Genomic DNA, 19,631 nt, shown 5'->3' with positions numbered 1-19,631 from the left:
AATGAGGAAACACCTATATAGAGACCCTCCTTTGTTTAGTTATAACTGAGGACGAAATGTTAGGGAACATGGAGTAAATTCAGAAAACAAAACCTTAGATCAAACCATTGTAGAAATTGCCCTGCATGTGAGAATAGTTTGAGAATAAAGACATTTTGTAGCAGTGTCACATGAAAGGAACATGAAATCAAGGTTTTCACTTGAGCAAAATCTCATGCGTTATACTTGATCACATGTAGCTTTTATGGAGTTCAACATGTTGGTAAAAAATAGAAAATGTGAGATTCAAATGAACACAGGGCCGGAACTGAAAAGGCAACCCTAACTTGAACAAAAGAAACACTACAAACGATAAGTGTACCATACCTAAATATGTAAAACAAACGTTCAGGTGAATTCTATTTTCTCCCCTTTTGCATTTTTACTTAAAGCTTGCTGTAAGTAAGTGCCAGATGGCTAGTAAGAGAACTGTGAGTGCATCTGTAATCACTTTCCATATAGATATGTTACTGAACATGCTGATCACCACAGAAAAAAAAATCTGAGAATTCGTCAGCAGGAATGAGGCTGTGCTTTAACTTAGTGAATTTAATTAATTCTTGCTTAAGTCTTTTTATAAAATCAAACCTGTTCTGGCCGTGCCCTGGGATGAGGATGACTTATTTATACCTCACCTGCAACTATATTGAAATATCTAATTTACACTGGCAGAAAGGAGAAGGGGAGGACAGAAAAGAAGAAGAACAAGAAAAAACGTTTAGCCCACTGGCTACTGTTTAGGGGTTATTTAGGTGTTTATGTGATATCTTTTTTGTTTGTGTTGTGTTACTGTTTGGGGCTCACTGTCAGCCAGAAGTCATTAATTTTAGCGATACACCAAGCCCAATACTGCTTGTTCTAGTGCTCAGCATTTACATTTGACTTCTTTTTGCTCAGTGTTGTCTTAATTAAAGTCAAGGCAAAAGACATCCAAACCACAGACACTGTGTTTTTCTTTGGTATGAGCTGCTCGAGTTGCTCAGTCGGACTTAGGTTGTTTCCATGTGACAGATTTTGGCAGAAACGCGTGACTATAGATCAGTAGCAGGGACATTACATGAAAAAACAGTGGGGACATAACAGAATAAAAATAATCGATATAGACAAGATTATGTCGATTAGAATGTCGATTTCGATTAATTGCCCAGCCCTAACTTGTTCAATTACTTCCTTTCCAAAGTGGTGCCTTTTGAAGGGTTTTGCAGCAGTATGGCTGTGTTCAATTACCCATCTCACAAAACACCAAAATATGTGCATAGGCTGTTTTGAGGAATATAGGAAAAGGCCTTTCTCATTAGCGACTCATGACGGTAAGCAAACCTCTGTATGCTTGACATTCTTCTCTCTCTCTCTCTCTCTCTCTCTCTCTCTCTCTCTCTCATTAGCAGCTGGCAGCCATGCAAAAAGAAATGACTGTACACTGGCATAGTTTGACACTGCCAGTTTACTGAAATTCACGCAAACATACATAGAAAAAAAGAAAAAAAAAGGAAGTCTTCATCTCTTTAGATTTAATTAAAATGGCTTGAACAGATGGTGGAATACAGAAAGATTTCCAATAGGAAACAGCTCATCTGTCTGGCTCGCTCATCTTTGTCTCCCACTCTTTACTTATTTACTTATTCCCTTTGTTTTTATTACTCCTCCAGTTAGATTCAATCCCCTTTTAAAATATGTTACTTAATAGTTTTCTAATATGCTCCAAGTTGAAAAATTCCCTTTCAATGAGAGGCAAAAAATGCAAATACAACCTTATTGAATGGACATGTACATAGGCACATTTTTATGCATGACTATTCATGACTTGAACTTGCTTAAATTTGGTGTACGGTGTAGTGTAGCCCTTAGGAGTCTTGCTTAATTTACTTCCGATATATAACTTCTGATTTTGCCTTTATCTGCCACATAAAGCATTGTTTACCATGCCCAAGTTCGGTATAGTTTTTTCAGTCATCTCATCTTCAGCCTTTGTGTATGTCCTCCCTAGCTCTGCTGTCTCTCCCTCTTCCAGCAAATTCAACCCTCACCCAACCTCTTTACTGTATTCAGCTTGTAGTGAAGTCAGTAGATTCCCAATTTTTTTCATTTCTTTTATAGGACAGAAAATGGCATAGGTATCAAAATAAATGCAACACATGTCCCATCTGATTTTGCTGCACTTTTACTCACGTACTCATGTCATATATGACATCTCCATTTCTACTTTGCCTGTCCTCATAAACTAACAAAGCCTGTACTTTCGACTGAATTTGGTTGCGTGACTATGTTTTGACGTGTCTTGTCTTGAAACAGAAGATTTTATCAGGCCAGCGTGATCAGTGACCCCTCAGGGGAAGAACACTAAATTTATTCTACCAAGTTGGACAGGTGGAATTGTAAAATCATAGATGGACTAGGCTTTCCTGACTGTGTTATTATAACAAAGGGTTCATGACGAAATATCACAAATGATTATGCATGGATGAAATGTGTAAATAAATATGCACCTAGGGTAAGTCTCTACTGTGCCCTTTTCACAAAATATGAATTGTTGATTGGCCATGGACAAATCTTCTGTTATGGACATGGATGATGCTCAAAATAAGTAAAGGGTGCAAATGAGGCAAATTATCATTTTAGCCATGTTAGTCGAGACTGGAGTAGATGATGACTTTGATGCATAATGGGACCAGTTTTATAAAGCACTTTATGATTATAAGACAGAGGGAGTGATAGCAACTTGATGAAAGTCATTTATCTTGGCCTTTATGAATATGTATATAAGTATGCATCTAAAAGCAAAACTAACGATAAGTTTTTTTTAATATTCATATTGGTATGTGTGGTCAAGGCTGACCAAATGTGGATCAGGGCATTATTAAACTCATTATGTTTGTGAATGACTTAGCAGAAATGTCTACTGTACTTATTTTGGCTACCTTCGTTCCTGTAAGTTATGATGGTTCCTATGATAAACTTAAGCCATCTCAAAATCCTCCATAACTTTTCTATGGGATTGCCATGCAAGGCTTTTAATCTTATTTAGACATCTTGAGTACTTCTAGCTGAATATTTGAGGTTGCTAAAAATGTGACTTCTCCTTTTTTTAATTTAAATACTCATCCAGTAATTTCTGGTACAATAATTATGTTTCCTTTAATGACTGCAATGCCAAGCTGTTAGCTACAATGCTTGTTATTATACTTGCTGTCCAAATAACAGGTAAACAGATCATTTTAACTTGTTTGGCTCCTTTCTTTATACAACACACAGTAGCATATTTACTGTACATTTTTTCAAGTTTAGCTGTTGTGTCAGAGAAGAGAAATCTACTTTTATAGACGGGACCCTGCCCTTCAGTTCCCCATAAATGGTGTGGTTGTCTGATTTCAGCCATACTTTTGGTTTTGCCATTATTCAAAAAAAATACACACTTAAATTCAAAAAACAAAATGTCTAAATCTGACTGCACATATGCCATGCCTCATTTCCCATGCTACTAAATGACATTCAAAAGAACATTACTGTGGTATAGTAGTTGACAGGATGTTTACTGTGTAGGGTATATGCCATGAATGCATAGTATATGCCAGCAAGCAAGTAAGAATTTGAGAGAAAACGGAGGCACAATAACAGGGCAAAATGCACTTGGCTCAAACAATTTTAGGGGAACACAGTTTTGCAATATAATTGCCAATGTTTTGTAAATCAGGGATACATTTTGAGGCCTCATATTTAAAAGGATATTATGAACATATGAAAAAAAATTTCAGTGCATTAACTCATTAATTTGGGGATCTGGTGGGCCTAATAAAACAAAATCTTTGAATTTTTTGTGTTCTGCCTAGGTCTGTAAACATGAAAAAAGACAAGATGTTCTGGTTTTCTGCTACATCTTGCAGAGTGCAGAGCGACTTTACAATTGGCCCTCTTCATTGTCTGAATATCTTCAGTCAAAGCACTAAACCTGGGTTTTTTTAAACAAAAAAGGATTAAACAGAGCACAACAAAAAGATTTGAGAAATGGGGAAATTTAAAATACTGATTAAATGTGACTGCGACTCTGAACTATATAAAAGGTTACAGGCAAAAAATGAATGATGAATGAATTATTAAATGTGGCAAAAATGAAAACAATAGAACCAAGCAAAATGAATAAAAACCAGCTTCTGCTCATTTGATTCTCACTCCGGGGATCTCATGTTGAAAGTGAGCCTTGGCTCATTCTCATTTAAAGTAACAGGTACTGAAACCCATCATTATAAACAGTGCTGCTCATACCCACAATTTTGAATGTTTTTATTGTTTTTCATAGTAAATCTGTTTTCTCAAGAGAAGCAACAAGCAAGAAGGCAACAGAGAGATAAGCGACTTTCTCAACTTCATGCAAATAAGTTGTGACCTGGTCATTATAAATGACTGGTTGCAAGAAATTATTTGAACCAACTGCAGACACAGTGTTTGAAATTCGGCCAGCTTCTGCTCTCTGAACACACCCTACTGTGTTTAGGCTGTGCATATATCCTACATACTCTACAGTAGGGAGTATTTTCTGGCAAACTTCTTTTTTCGTGCATTTGGACAATGTAACACAACTTGACAGAACACCGGGGTATAGTTTACCTTCCTTTTTATCAGTCATTCATTCATTATCTGTAATCGCTTATCCAGTTCAGGGTCATGGTGTGTGACTTTCGTGTGTGTTGTAATTTGTAATCTGCATGAAATATTTGTATAATATCTCCCGTTTTGAAAGTGAAACCGCCAGTGCTGCTGCCAGTTTGGCTCAGACAGAGCAGAGACAGTACAGAACAGCAGCCCTATTGGTCAAGGACACAAATTTGCATGTCATATTTGCAGACACACACTGTGTGACTGTGGCGTTATATAGAATTAGCAGTGGCTGAGTGGGCCTGAGTTTGGGCTATGCCACTTGTGAGTAGAGATGTTTGTCATGAGGTTCTATGGCTTTGTTCACACATGCTATTCATTCATTGTCCTTAACCACTTATCCTGGAATAACTGAGCACAAGGTGGGAACACACCCTTGTCCATTGTCCATTTTACATTGTCTGTGGCTGCACATGGCAGGGAGGGAACTAAAAATCTAAAGATATACATAGAGATAATCATTATCATCATCTTTCCGCTTCTCCATTTCAGGGTCGCGCTGAGAGATAATAATATTTTTTAATAATTAATTTTTAAAAGTATTAATAATAATAGGCGGCAGAGTGGCACTGTAGGTAGTGTCACAGTCACACAGCTCCAGGGGCCTGGAGGTTGTGGGTTCAAGTCCCACTCAGAAATTTTGGTGTGTTCTCCCTGTGTCTGTTCGTGTGGGTTTCCTCCGGATGCTGCGGTTTCCTCCCATGGTCCAAAAACACAAGTTGGTAGGTGGACTGGGGACTCAAAAGTGTCCGTAGGTGTGAGTGAATGTGTGTCTGTATGTGTTTCCCTGTAAAGAACTGGTGCACCGTCCACCGTGTACTCCTGCCTTGCGCCCAATAATTCCAAGTAGGCTCTGGACCCACCGCCACCCTGAACTGGATAAATGGTTACAGATAATGAATGAATGAATGAATAATAATAATAGTAATAAAATGAAACAGATATCAGATGATTTTGCGAGTGTTCCCGTGTGGGAAGGGTCCTATGCGTTTACTTTAAAAAAAAAAAAAATTACTTAAACAGATTGTTCACTAGTCCAAGTCGAGTCGGAATCATTTGAAAGCGAGTCTCAAGCTGAGTCTGAAGTTTAAGCAACTTAAGTATGACTCCCCAACTCTGCACCCGAGTGACATGTTTGTTGCTATTTTGTGTCTTGTTGAACTATTTTTTACAAAAATTAAAGGCCGGACTAACAGAATGTCTTCAAGTGATGAAGACTGCTGTTCCCAGAAATATGCAAATGCTGATACATGGTTTACAACCGACTGGAAACAGAAAGAAACCTAATCTTAAAAGAACACTGGACAGTCAGAAGCGTGAAGACTCTTGAATTGAACTCTTGGCTACTGAATTCTAAGCCTGTTATTTAAGTAATTTATCTGTTTCTGTTACTTTGAGTGTTTTTATTTCCATTTACTCTGGTGCTGGCCCTCTTCTGATTCATGGACTGTATTTTGGACTGTGTTTTGAAACCTGTTCAGTACATTTGTCTGGCATCCTGTCTCTACATCCAATTATGGGTTGTAAAGAGTGTGCACACATCTGGGCTTTTAGACATATTGTTGGCACATGACTCCAGTCTTGAGGCTTTTGAGGTTAGAGAAGTAAGACTGAGGCCGGAGGGTCGCCTTTTCAATTTTTGGGACAAGCAAGAGAAAATTCATTCATTCATTAGGTGCCTATGAGCAAGGCATCTAACCCCAAACTGCTCCCTGGGTGCCGAGGTGATTGGCAGCCACCCGTTCTGGTTGTGTGTGTGTGTGTGTCCACTGCCACAGTGCGAGTGAAAATTTGCTCGGTAGTGTGTGTTTGTGTGTTCACCACCACAGATGAGTCAAATGCAGAGAAGCAATTTCCCTTAGAGCATCAATAAAGGTGTTTCTTCTTCTTGTTCTGTATGGCTTCTCGGGGTGTATTTTCTTTCCACTGAGGAAGGTATGCAAAGATACTACAGAACTAAATCATGCTTGATAGAACAAGGCTTTAACCCTGTGTTCAAACAAATACCTTTCACCTCCCGCTTCATAAATTACATATGGTAATTAGAAGAGAGATTTTCTTGAACTGACCTTTGGTTGCCATGATCTTACTCTTACCAATGCCACTGTGAGGTAGAGTTGATAAAGCACTTACCACCTAGCTTGATAACCCTTTGTGATAAGCTACCCCCCTGCCAATTATTTTTATTTAAAATTTTTGGTCTTATTTTTCCTCAATACCCAGCTATGTGACATTTCTGAATCTTTTGCAGATTTCTATGGTGCGTCTGAAGAGAAAAAAAAAATCTTACTGAACAAACCAACAGGCAAAATTTTTATTTTACCCTAATTTATTTTATAATCATCATTGCTTATGCAGAGATTCTATATGAGCTCTTTTTAATATATTCAACTAAATTACATTTTATTTTAAGAACCACTTTTTCAACTGAAACTGAAAGTTTTACAGTATCCTCACCAAGTGAGTAAACTGATGTAACAGTGGAAAGAAAAAATACTCACAGCATAAGAAAGAAACTCTGAGAGGAACCAAGACTCAACAGTGGAACCCATCCTCCTCTGGTTGACACCGAAGCAAATCAAACGAATAGCAGTGTATCAACAAACTGTAGTGTATATATTGGTTCATGATCATGTTTCAAGCATGTTTCATGGCTTGTGAAAGAAAATCACTTCGCCTAGACAGGCACATATTGAATTAGAAGTCAACCCATGATCTTCACTAACAATTTCTGAAAGAACGCATGCCATGAACATATGGAACAGTGTGTCACGCAAAAGGCATTTTCTCAAACCTGCTCATAGAGTTGCCTGGTTACAGTGGGTGAAGAGAGACACAAATGGGACTGTTCATGACTGGAAATTTGTTTGTACAGGCTTGTATATGCCTGTATGTGAATGATGGTAGGCTTCATGTTCATCGTAGGCCTAAGAAAGCCTTTAATGAGAAAATAAATAAATTTATAATTATTTGGGTGAATAAAATGTGGTTTGGTTTGGAACTAAAATGAAATCAATTGGTCCAATGCTTCATTCACTACATCCTACTAAACATAGTCAATTGCAACAAGAAATGGGAAGCAGCCTGAGAGAAAGAAACATGACTAAAGACAAAATCAGTCTCTATTCACATATGAGTAAAAGTCTTGTAAGATTATCAAAATATTTTTATACCAAAAAATGTCAACAAGACATGCCCATTTGGTTATTGGTTCTATGAGCTAATTTAGTTTTGTTTGCCAGCTTCTAATATTTGTGTCTTAAATAATGACCTTTCTTGCATGGAATGTACCATTTCTTTTTCTTTTCTTTTTTTTGTGGAATACAAAAATTTACATTTGCTTTTGTAGTGGCATCTTGCCTGCTGCAGGTAGGAAAATATCAAAGCCAGTATAATACAAGTAATAATGTTTTTAATGTAGCTGCTGTGCAAAACTGATGCAAGGCACCTCACCCCCAACTGCCCCCAGGGTGTGGACGGTTGCCAGCTACTCCAGGTGTTTTCACTCTAGTGCATGCTGCGTGTTTTCACTGCCACAGATGGGTTAAATGCTAAAGATACATTTTGCTTTATGTTCTTCAATGACAAATGCACTGTTCCTGTACTTCACCTTTCTTGAATTGTTGCACTACTTGCCTACTCAGTCTTTCACAGAGTGATGAGCACTTCACAATATTGATTTCTGAAAGACTGTGGAATGCTTTTTTGTAAATACCCAATCATGTCACTGACCTGTTGGCCATTAGCCTAATTTGTTTTTAGTGGTATTGCAGTTAACCAATTCTTTTCTTTTCTTTTTTGCCCTGTCCCAACAGTTTTTGGAATGTGTTGAATACAAAATGTGCATATTTAAAAAAAAAAAAAAAAAAGTCCTCTGTTTCCACGTCTTTGTTTAAATTACTTGCACATCACTGCATTAATATTTTTGTAGTTACATATCTCCCTGAATCCCACTTTAACCTTTCCACTTTGGAAAGGTTAATATTACATTATTATTCAAGTTGCATGTATTTCAGTAAACTTAGGATACAGATGCCCCAGTGCCTTTAAAGTTTAGTGTAAACTTAAGATTTCCTGTTGTATCACTTATTAGTCTTTTTTCCACCTCAGTATGACAACATCCACCATAGCCTATAAATCTTAATGTATTACTATCTTCCCACCGGTAGTGTCAATGCCATGATAGTGGCATGGTTGTATTTATTGCTGGAAACGTTTTTGTGTTAGTTTAGTTGAATAAAGTAGAATGTATGCGGATTTATGTCTAATTGTCTACTGTTAGGTTTATTAAAAATGTAGATAATTTGATCTTCATATGGGCAGCACGGTGGCGCAGCAGATAGTGTCGCAGTCACACAGCTCCTGAGACCTGGAGGTTGTGAGTTTGATTCCCGTTCCTGGTGACTGTCTGTGAGGAGTTGGTGTGTTCTACCCGTAACCACGTGGGTTTCCCCGAGTGCTCCGGTTTCCTCCCACAGTCCAAAAAACACATGTTGGTAGGTGGATTGGCGACTCAAATGTGTCCGTAGGTGTGAGTGTGTGAGTGAATGTGTGTGTTGCCCTGTGAAGGACTGGCGCCCCCCAGGGTGTATTCCCGCCTTGCACTCAATGATTCCAGGTAGGCTCTGGACCCACCGCGACCCTGACCTGGATAAGCGGTTACAGATAATGAATGAATGAATGAATGAATGGTCTTCATATGAGGGGTACAGTGACACAGCAGGTAGTGTCATAACCACACAACTCCAGGAATCTTGAGGTTGTGGGTTCAAGTCCCGCTCTGGGTGAGTGTCTGAGGAGTGTCCACGTAGATTTCCTTCGGGTACTCCGATTTCCTCCAAAAACACATGTTGGTAAGTGGATTGGTGACTCTGTTTCTGTGAGTGTATGAGTTAATGTGTGTGTGTGTGTTGTCCTGCAAAGGACTGGACCCAGTGAATCCGGGTAGGGTCCAGGCCTACTGTGACCCTGAAATGGATAAGCGGTTACAGACAATGAATGAATGATCTTAATGTTCATTTTCTTCCACAGGACACAGTTATGAGAATGTATGTGATTTGGAAGCAGGGTATGGAGCCTGAATATAAGCCAGGTTACACTGGTGTCATCATCAAAAATGTGGAGATCCTCAGTGGGCCCTCAGTGCCCTCAGTGGATGATCCTCACTTGAGCTTGTCTGCGCTATGTTGTTTGACCACATATATTGTTTCAAACAGTGCTATTCATAAGAATCTTCAAAGTGCTGCAAATGTCATAATCAAATTGATGGTCAAAGATAGTCATGAAAGGTGCAGTTCTTAAAGGACAAGCTTCTAGTGTGAGTAGTTTTGCAAAAGAGTGACAAAACACACTTTTAAAAACCTTACACATAAATGACTGGCTATTTTGCAAGTTAATATATTTGTGTTCGTGCCATATTGTTGTTGTCCAAAGGAACAAAAAATATATATATTTTTATAGATATTCTATCATCTTTTTCCTTATTTCTCTATTCTCCCTGTGTCCTGTGTAATTGTTACTTTGTTTATAAGTCCTGTGTTGAACAGAATCTTCATATAAGTTTTCAGTCAATAAATGTAATTTATGTTAAAGTAAACATGTAAATTTGTGTCTTTATTAAGTTATTCCAGCTATGCCTTGCAAGTTACCCTTCCAAGTTGATTCCGGATAGGCTTTCTTATCTGGATAATTGGTTACAGACAATAAAGGAACGAATCAATATTCCAGTTATGTTTGTTTTGCTTTCTTGTGTTGCACTGTATGCAAATGATACTTGTTCTGACCATGAGTACTGACATGTTAATTTGACACAAGAGAAGTTCAGGTGAGGATTTCAAAAGAGGTCTTATTTTATGTTACATTATTGTTATGTTTTATCTTAGTGACTAAATGTCTGCATACTTCAGCATGTTATTTTGGTAAACTTTTTTTTAATCCTATTTTGCAGGTTTCATATGTAGCATTATTTTATTATTTAAAATCCGGCTGACTATGGGTATTTTGCTGCTTGTCTCAGGGTTGATGTGACTGATGGTAATATTATGCAACATATCAAGTTCAAGTAAGTTATAATCATTTGTTTTGTCTACTAATTTTCCCCCGCACCTGTTAAGGTCAGGTTAACAGAACATGTTTTGTTAAAATTTGTTTAAATAACTAGAATTTTTTTTTCTAAATATATTTTCTTAAAGACCTTCAGTAAGCATCCAGTTCAAATTAATTAATTAAACTGTTTAACATTTTTGAGTGATGCATTGTTTAGAAAATGTATCTTGAGTGAAATAAGCTGTCAAGGCTGTGTATTTTCACTTGGAATCTACAACATTCTAAAAATGGATGAAATGGGTGGATTGAGAGAGACATTGTTTCATATGCCTAAAACTAAGAAACAAATTTTGTCAAGTTGTGGAGTGGGCCTTTCAAAGTAGTGGAGGGGTAAGTAGAGATGGGGCAGAGACTAATTGCATAGTCATTGCAATTGTGAGACTTGTCAATCGCCATGAAATAGAGACCTCCAGCACAGCAACTAGCCACTTGTAAAATATCCATCATATACAGCAGTGATCACATTTGTTTTTGAGACTCACAATTGTTTTTAATGGAGTAAAATTGGAGCACAGGATTTTGTTCAGTGCCAATAAAACCACAAGCAACATGCAAATACATGATGAGTAAACTGCACTAAATATTACTTCTGCAGTAAATTGGATATGCGGTTACAAACAATGAATCAATGAATGAATGTTCCCATTAGAGATAGAATTTTAAGACATTTTGCATCATGGGCTACAATTCGCAGGGGAGCTATGCTAATGGAAATGTGACCAGGGACCAGAAACGTGTTGAGCCGCGCCAAGCCAGTTTGAAGCACGTACTGTGCAATGTAATAGTACCATAAAAGTTATCCATAATGAAAGAGGTAAATTGATGCAGCAGCTGATAAGCACATTTGCTACATATTGTAATTTAATAACAATATAAATATCTCTGTAGCGTCTTTCTTAAAACCAGGAGTCTCTTAGAGCCAAATATTTAATATTTAACCTTAAGCACATCCAACTCATGCTTTTCAAACCAGTTTGAGTTAAACACACTATTATTTCTTTTATTTTTTTATGCACTAATGCAAATGCTTTTTCCACTTCTTACACTTTTATTTTGTGCCTTAGTTCAATACATACTACATTAATCTCATTATCCTTTGAACCTTTTCACAGACTATGCCAAATGCAATTTGTTTTTTGTGGCCAAGTAAAGAGCTCTAAATTGATTATCCTAATATGAAGCGTGGCAATCCTGGATATTGTTGGGCCTGAAAAGACCTTGAAGCTCATGAAAGTGGTTCCCATGTGCACTCTGAGGTCCATGACACAATGATGCATCTGTTTGCAAGGGAGAAATTAAGCGTGTGAAAGTCTATGCAAAGCTCTCATTTTCCAGTTAATCAAATCTCTCCCTAATCGAATTAGTGTGCATAATTCCACTGGATCCATGGCACAAAAACTGTTCTCTGGAGCTGAAAAAAGAACCAGTGTGGTGTATATATATATATATATATATATATATATATATATATATATATATATATATATTCTTGGTCGTCTTAATGAACAGGCTTCAGTAAAGTAGGTTTGGTATTAATGGGTGAACCCATTGGGCTGACATGGATACAGGGAGGGGTACTCAAATGGTGGCCTCTGAAAACTCACAGATGGGGCTTTTGGGCACAAGTTTGAGCAAAAGATCAGGGTGTATTTGAGGGGATGGGGGAGGATACAAAGTTGGAAAAGCATTTTGGTGGTAAACTCTAGCCATGTTTAAATTCCCAGCTCATTAAAAGGCCCAGTTCAGTGACCACCTCTCGGGAGCAGCCAAGCTTGTGCTAATGAGGCACTTGTTTAATTTTCTTTCAAAGGGTCATACATCACAAAACCTCCCCCTCTCTCTCTCGCTCCCTCCTCTTGCACCCTTTCCTGGGCCTCTTTAGCAATTTGACACACACAAAGCCTTTCAATCAATAGGCCTTGGACCCATATCTAGTTAAGTGTTTTCATTGAATGAAACAGATAATGCATTTGGAGCTGAGTTGAACAACTGCCATTAACTACTATCTCAAAGTTCAAGCTCAACACCAGAATTCAATAGGCCTCTGAACTGAAAGAGGGATTAGCCCAGCCTTTTTTCAGATTTTTCTGTAAGATACAAGGGATGTGTTTTAAGTGAGGATAGCTTGCAGGCCTCATCTGTTGTCTAACCTGGTCGAATATTAATTTTATTATAACCCCTTTCACACATGCATGGTAACCCAGAAATGTTCTGAAGTTTACCTGGAGGAGCTGTTAATGTGAAGATGAACACCTGAAACATTTATCCAGCTGACTATCAGCTGGACTCCTGGTAAAGTCAAAGTCAGCACCTGTAAGAATGGAGCCACTAATGTCAGAAGATTTCCTGCATAAGCTGCACAGGTGCTGCCCCATGTCTAAAGCACACAGAATACTTCCTGTTGTGAGAATGTGTCTGGCACAAAATTTCCTGCTGTGCACCACATCTGTGAAAGGACCACTTCGGGACATCTCCGGTGTTTCTCTGGAGTTAATATGTTAAAAGGAGCTTATAGCTCTGTGTCAGACTGCTCCTACAATATAAGAATTTAAACCCAATACACCAACATAAAAAATAAATCTTGTTTGAGCTGACACATTAGGTAGCAGGTAACAGATGTAGGCTTTCACCACATTGTCATTCTTGTCAAATGATGCGCCTGTCACATGCTGACTTGTACATTCCTGTGCTCCCCACTGCTCATCATCCATGCACATAGAACTGTGTGTCTGTCTTCACACAAAAACAGCGGGCCCAAAATTTTCTGCAACGTCCCCATTTCATAGGTTCTAAAATAACACTGTATTGGTGTTTTTCAACTGTCACCACTCCTGGTTCTGCTGCACCACCAACCATATCGCATGAGCAAATTGTTTGGTCCACCAAATTATAAGATGGCCTAAACTGCATCTTTGCCTAATGAAATTAATACAATTGCACCGTAAAAATATTTACTGCTTGAGCACAGCCACAAAAATAAAGCCCAGTGCATGTTACAAATTGTTATAGCTGCAATAAAAGTCTACTGAAAAAAATAAATATCACCTCCACCAGAAAGAAAACAGAAATTAACTGCAATCTAATTAGCCAAACATCTGGATTTATTCATGGTCGTATAAGCAAACCTGTGCTTCTTCATACTCTTTTCTTGCTTACTCTTTATGTCTGGCCTGTAATTAGAAGTCAAAACACAAACAGTCATGTCTATGCCAGTCAGTCACTTCTAGATATTGCATAATAAGCTCCCTCACTCTTTCATTAAAAAATTGTCAAAACAAATGCATTTTGATGCTTTTCTAATGTGTCTTGACGTGTAGTATACATCCACACAGATTGAGTTCCAGCCACCTCTCATCCCATCAGATAATTGTATTTATTAGATATACAAATAGGTTTTAAAGCATTTTTTGTATAATGTATGATTGTTATTCAGATTTCAAACATTTTCCTTTTGTCATTTAATAGTAACTGTTGCATAGCATTAGAAATTACAACACAAAACTCACACATACTTTAGGACACAATATTACCCCTATAAACAGAACCAATCGATACACTGCTTTTGCAGCATGTTTTCTTTGATGGAACTCAAAGAATGCAGTTACTGGTAAATTATTTTACTACATACAATAAAATGCTTCATTTGTAGATAATTTTTTTTGTTGTTGAATAAAATGACAGTTGACATTGTTAATACTATAGAACACTGATTCTTGAGATAAGAGACAAAACATGTCCTACAATGAAATATCTTCGAGTTAAAAAGCAAGAAATGGCCAACAATAAAAATACTGTGAATTTTCATTAATTTAAATTAATCTAGTTTTAAATCACTTTCTTACAGTTTGTTAAAATGCATGCTCTGTACTTAAATAGTACATGTGACTTCACATGTCTTCAGCAATAAGTCTCAATGACAGACTGCCCAAAAAAGTCTGTAAATGCAAAAATATTCATATCAAATGAATGAGATGGTTAAAAAAGCTATCATAAATTGCATAAATTGAATTTTAAATGTTTTCTATTATAAAATGCCTATAACGTCTGCATCCTCCCTTACATTTGACATTACATCTGATTTTTTAAAATCAGACAATGTCATATTTAGCAGGGGTGGATTGAAACGGGGCAAGCCACCAACAGAGCACTAGAGAAATAGGCCTCAAGTGCAGAGACACACAAACAACCCCTCTGGAAGTTAGGAACACCAAGACAAAATGAAACACGAGAGGAAAAATTAAGATGTCAGGGGAAAACTGATCAGCTCAGAATTGAGCAAAAGTAAACAAAGGCAAGAGAGCTTCCCAAAACAAAAGGGAGGGACAAAATGAGACAAAATAAATTAAAGATAGAACACAATTTATTTCTAATTATTTATTTATACTAAAAAATGGTAAAGAAAAGAAAATATTAAATCCCAAGAGAAAAACCAGAGGGAAAGCTCTGGTGGAGAAGAAGAAGATAGAGTGACCCAGGAGAAAACTCAAGAGCCTTTACCAAATTACCGGCCAGACTTGCACGGCACTCTGAAAAGAGAAACCCAAGACTGAGCACTGAGGTGTGTGTTGGCTTCCCTTAAGTAGGAGTAGCCCAGGTAGAACCAATTGCCCCAAATTAAGAGTGTCTGTCTCCCTCTAGTGACTTGGGGTGGCTTAGCAGGCAGCCTCGCCCCAGCCCCAGGCAGACCTCTTACAGGATCCCCTCTCCTAGGAACGGCACCTGACATTCCCAAACCTGCAGCACAATCACGTCTGAAGTCCCGGATGAACTTGGGGTCCAGGATGTGACGAGTGTTCTTCCGGTCCATATCCCTCCCAGTCCACAAGGTACTGGGTGGAGCCTTGGACCTGACGTGAATCCAGAATGTGTCGGACAGTGTACGCCGGTGAACCAGCTACCATGCGTGGAGCCGGGGGATTAGAGGTAGAGGCAAGGGTAATGCAAAGTACAGGCTTCAAGCGTGAAACATGGAATGTGGGGTTGATACACATGGAACGAGGGAGGAGCAAACGATAAGAGACTGGGTTCACTCTGCAGAGAATCTTGAAAGGACCCACATAACGCGGAGCCAGCTTCCGGGATTCAACACGGAGGGGTAAATCTTTGGTGGATAACCAGACCTGCTGGCCTGGTCGAAAGGTGGGCCCAAGTTGTCTTCTCGTCTGCTGCTTTCTTTTGGACTGTTGAGGCGGCCCAGAGGGCAATTCTGGCTTTCTGCCATGCCCGACGGCATCGTCGAACAAATTGCTCAGCAGCTGGGACTCCTGCATCAACCTCCTGCTCTGGAAACATTGGAGGGTCATAACCAAACTGGCACTCAAAAGGAGACATACACAAGGAAGAGTGCCATAAAGTATTGTGGGCGTACTCCACCCAGATCAGGTGATCATCCTAGGAAGACGGATTGGAGGAGACAAGGCACCGGAGGGTATGTTCTAGGTCTTGATTGACCCTTTCTGTTTGGCTGTTAGACTGCGGATGAAAACCCGATGATAGACTTACCGAGGCTCCTAGTAGTTGACAAAAGGCCTTCCAAAACCTGCTAGCAAACTGGGGGCCCCGATCAGAGACCAAATCAGTGGGGAACCCATGGACCCTGACCATGTGCTGTAGCAGCAGTTTGGCAGTTTCCTTGGCTGATGGGAGCTTGGGGAGTGCCACAAATTTACAGGCCTTAGAGAACCTGTCGACTATGACTAATAACACATTGTTGCCCTGGGATTTGGGCAAACCTGTGATAAAGTCCAAGGAGAGGTGGGACCATGGATGTGAAGGTATAGGAAGTGGGTGGAGTAAGCCTGTCGGTGGTGTTCTGGGCTCTTTATTTCGGGCACACGTCTGACAGGCGGCCACATAGGACCGGACATCTCGTTCCATGTTAGGCCACCAAAATCGTCTCTGCAAAAACTTCAGGGTACGGATAACCCCTGGATGTGCAGTAAAAGGAGACGTATGTCCCCATTGTAGAACCTCCGGCCAGACTGACGTGGGGACAGAGCCCCTCTGGGGGCCCCCCACCTGAATCTGATTCATTCTGGAGGGCATTTTGTATAGCTGTCTCCAGTCCCCAGCATAGGGGAGCAATGATGCGAATCTCAGGGATCATTGGTTCAGTTGGTGGGACAGTGGATGGAGGATCCCACTGGTGAGAGAGGGCATCAGGCTTAATGTTTTTAGAACCTGGTCGATATGACAAAACAAAATCAAATCTGGCAAAAAACAATGTCCATCTGGCCTGACGGGAATTCAGACGCTTGGCTTGTTGGATGTAGGCCAAGTTTTTGTGATCTGTCCAGACTAGAAATTGATGCTTTGCTCCCTCCAGCCAATGCCTCCATTCCAACAAGGCCAACTTCACAGCCAAGAGTTCCCTGTCACCCACAGCATAATTCCGCTCAGCAGGCATAAGGCGATGAGAAAAGAATGCGCAAGGGTGCAGTTTTTGGTCAGCTCCAGAACGCTGTGATAACACTGCCCCAACTCCTATATCCGAAGCATCTACTTCAACCAAAAAAAGGGAGATCAGGATCTGGTAGTTGTAATACTGTAGCAGTGACCAGGCGATGTTTAAGCTCCTCAAAAGCCTTCTGTGCTGCTTCAGTCCATAGATACCTCCCTATGTCTTTTCTTGTTAGGGAGGTTAATGGAGTAGCCACAGTGCTAAAATTTCTGATGAAGCCGCGAAAGAAACTAGTGAAGCCCAGAAAGCGCTGAACTTGTTTGAGAGAAGTGGGGCATGGCCATTCAGCAACTGCTTTGATCTTAGCTGGATCCATGCGTCGTTGGCCCTTGGATACAACAAATCCAAGGAAGGACACAGATAAAGCATGGAACAGAGACTTCACGAGTTTTACATAGAGATGGTTCTCTAGGAGTAGCTGAAGGACTCTTCTCACATGAAATATGTGTTTTTCCATAGATTGGCTATAGATGAGAATGTCATCCAGGTACACAAAAGCATAGTGGTCTAATGCCTCCCTCAAGACCTCATTGATGTAGCGTTGGAAGACAGCCGGATCATTCATCAATCTAAACGACATAAGGTATGCGTAGTGGCTTGGAGTGATGAAAGCCATTTTCCACTCATCACCTTCTCTAATGCGGATGAGGTTGTAGGCACTGCGCAAATCCAGTTTAGTAAAAACTGAGGCTTGTTGGAGTGCTTCAAAAGCGGAGGTCATGAGGGGCAAGGGGTAGCGGTCTTTCAGTGTAATTTTGTTCAGACCCTGGTAGTCTATACAAGGATGAAGACCCCCATCTTTATTTGTCACAAAGAAGAACCCAGCCCCTGCTGGGGAGGTGGAAGGCTGGATGAAGCCTAAAGCTAATGCCTCTTGGATATATTCCTCCATAGCTTTCCGCTCAGGGCCGGAGAGAGAAAACAATTTTCCCAGAGGAGGACTGGTACCTGGGAGGAGGTTAATGGCACAATCATACGACTGATGAGCGGGCAGAATCTGGGCCTTTTGCTTGCTAAATACTTCAAGTTGAGGTACTCATAAGGAACTCGAGATAGACCTGGAATGTCCAAGAGTGATGAAGTGAATCTAGGACAAGTGGGGTGCTTTTGCAAACAGGACCCCTGGCACTGAGGTCCTCAGGCTGTTACCGACTGAGTTGCCCAGTCAATGCGAGGGTTATGACGCTGCAGCCAGGGAAACCCCAGTACCAGCTGCAAATGGGGGGCACTGATTAAGAACAAAGTGATCAGTTCAGTGTGTTGGCCAATTTGCAAAGAGAGTGGTCGTGTCTGTTGTGAAATGACCCCTGGCTCAAGAGACCACCCATCAATTTCTGAAAATAAATTAAAGATAGAACACAACTTATTTCTAGTTATTTATTTATACTAAAAAATGGTAAAGAAAAGAAAATACTGAATCCCAAGAGAAAAACCAGAGGGAAAGCTCTGGTGGAGAAGAAGAAGAAGATAGAGTGACCCAGGAGAAAACTCAAGAGCCTTTACCAAATTACCGGCCAGACTTGCACGGCACTCGGAATAAAGAAACCCAAGACTGAGCACTGAGGTGTGTGTTGGCTTCCCTTAAGTAGGAGTAGCCCAGGTGGAACCAATTGCCCCAAATTAAGAGTGTCTCTGTCTCCCTCTAGTGACTGGGGGTGGCTTAGCAGGCAGCCTCGCCCCAGCCCCAGGCAGACCTCTTACAAAATCTTTGTACACCTAATAATTGACTGCTTACATTATTTCATGGAATCTACAATCTGCAAACATTGCATTTACAACAAAAAGCCTGTTATCTGTTCAATACAAACATGTGCTTAGGATACACAAAGGGTAAAATGCAACAACCTCCCGATTTTAGAACAAATTCCCCCACCACAGAGACACTTTCACATGTACTTGCTAAATGACTCTCTTAACGAACACACAACAAACCTAATTCTGTGCTACAATGTTTTGATTTTACTGTCATTTACCCAGTACTTGTTAAGATGTAGCATAAATGTTGTGCTGGTAAGTGTGGATCACACACAGCAGTTCTACTGGAGATTTTAAAGTCCTCAGTGTCACTGCTGGACTGAGAAATGTTCACCAACCAAAAATATCCAGCCAACAGCATCCTTGTAGGTGGCATCCTGTGTCCACTGATGGACTAGAAACCAGCATATTGTGTAGCAACAGATGAGCTACACTGTCTGATCTACAAGGTGGACCAACAAGCAAGGTATATCTTAGAGTGGACAGTGAGGGGACATAATGTTTAAAAACTCCAGCAGCACTGCTGTGTCTGACTCATACAGTACATCATACATTAATACATCACCATGTTAGTGTCACTGCAGCACTGAGAATGATCCCTTACCTAATCATACTTGTGCTG

At 39.8% G+C, this 19,631-nt stretch overlaps 1 protein-coding gene across 1 annotated transcript in view; it reads right to left on the bottom strand.

The window, feature by feature from the left end:
• The window catches only part of auts2a (activator of transcription and developmental regulator AUTS2 a), a 114,362-nt gene extending 97,691 nt beyond the window's left edge, over nucleotides 1-16,671 (bottom strand). Inside the window, exons 1-3 of the mRNA XM_066650412.1 lie at nucleotides 16,297-16,671; nucleotides 15,915-16,076; nucleotides 15,488-15,688 (exon numbers count right to left, since the gene is read on the bottom strand). Coding sequence (XP_066506509.1) covers nucleotides 15,488-15,688; nucleotides 15,915-16,076; nucleotides 16,297-16,671 — 738 coding nt within the window. The remainder of the gene's footprint in view (nucleotides 1-15,487; nucleotides 15,689-15,914; nucleotides 16,077-16,296) is intronic.
• Between the last annotated feature and the right edge of the window lie 2,960 nt (nucleotides 16,672-19,631).

The sequence above is a fragment of the Hoplias malabaricus genome, chromosome 18, assembly GCF_029633855.1.
Source record: "Hoplias malabaricus isolate fHopMal1 chromosome 18, fHopMal1.hap1, whole genome shotgun sequence".
NCBI classification, from domain to species: domain Eukaryota; kingdom Metazoa; phylum Chordata; class Actinopteri; order Characiformes; family Erythrinidae; genus Hoplias; species Hoplias malabaricus.
This window is presented reverse-complemented; position numbering and strand designations above follow the sequence as displayed.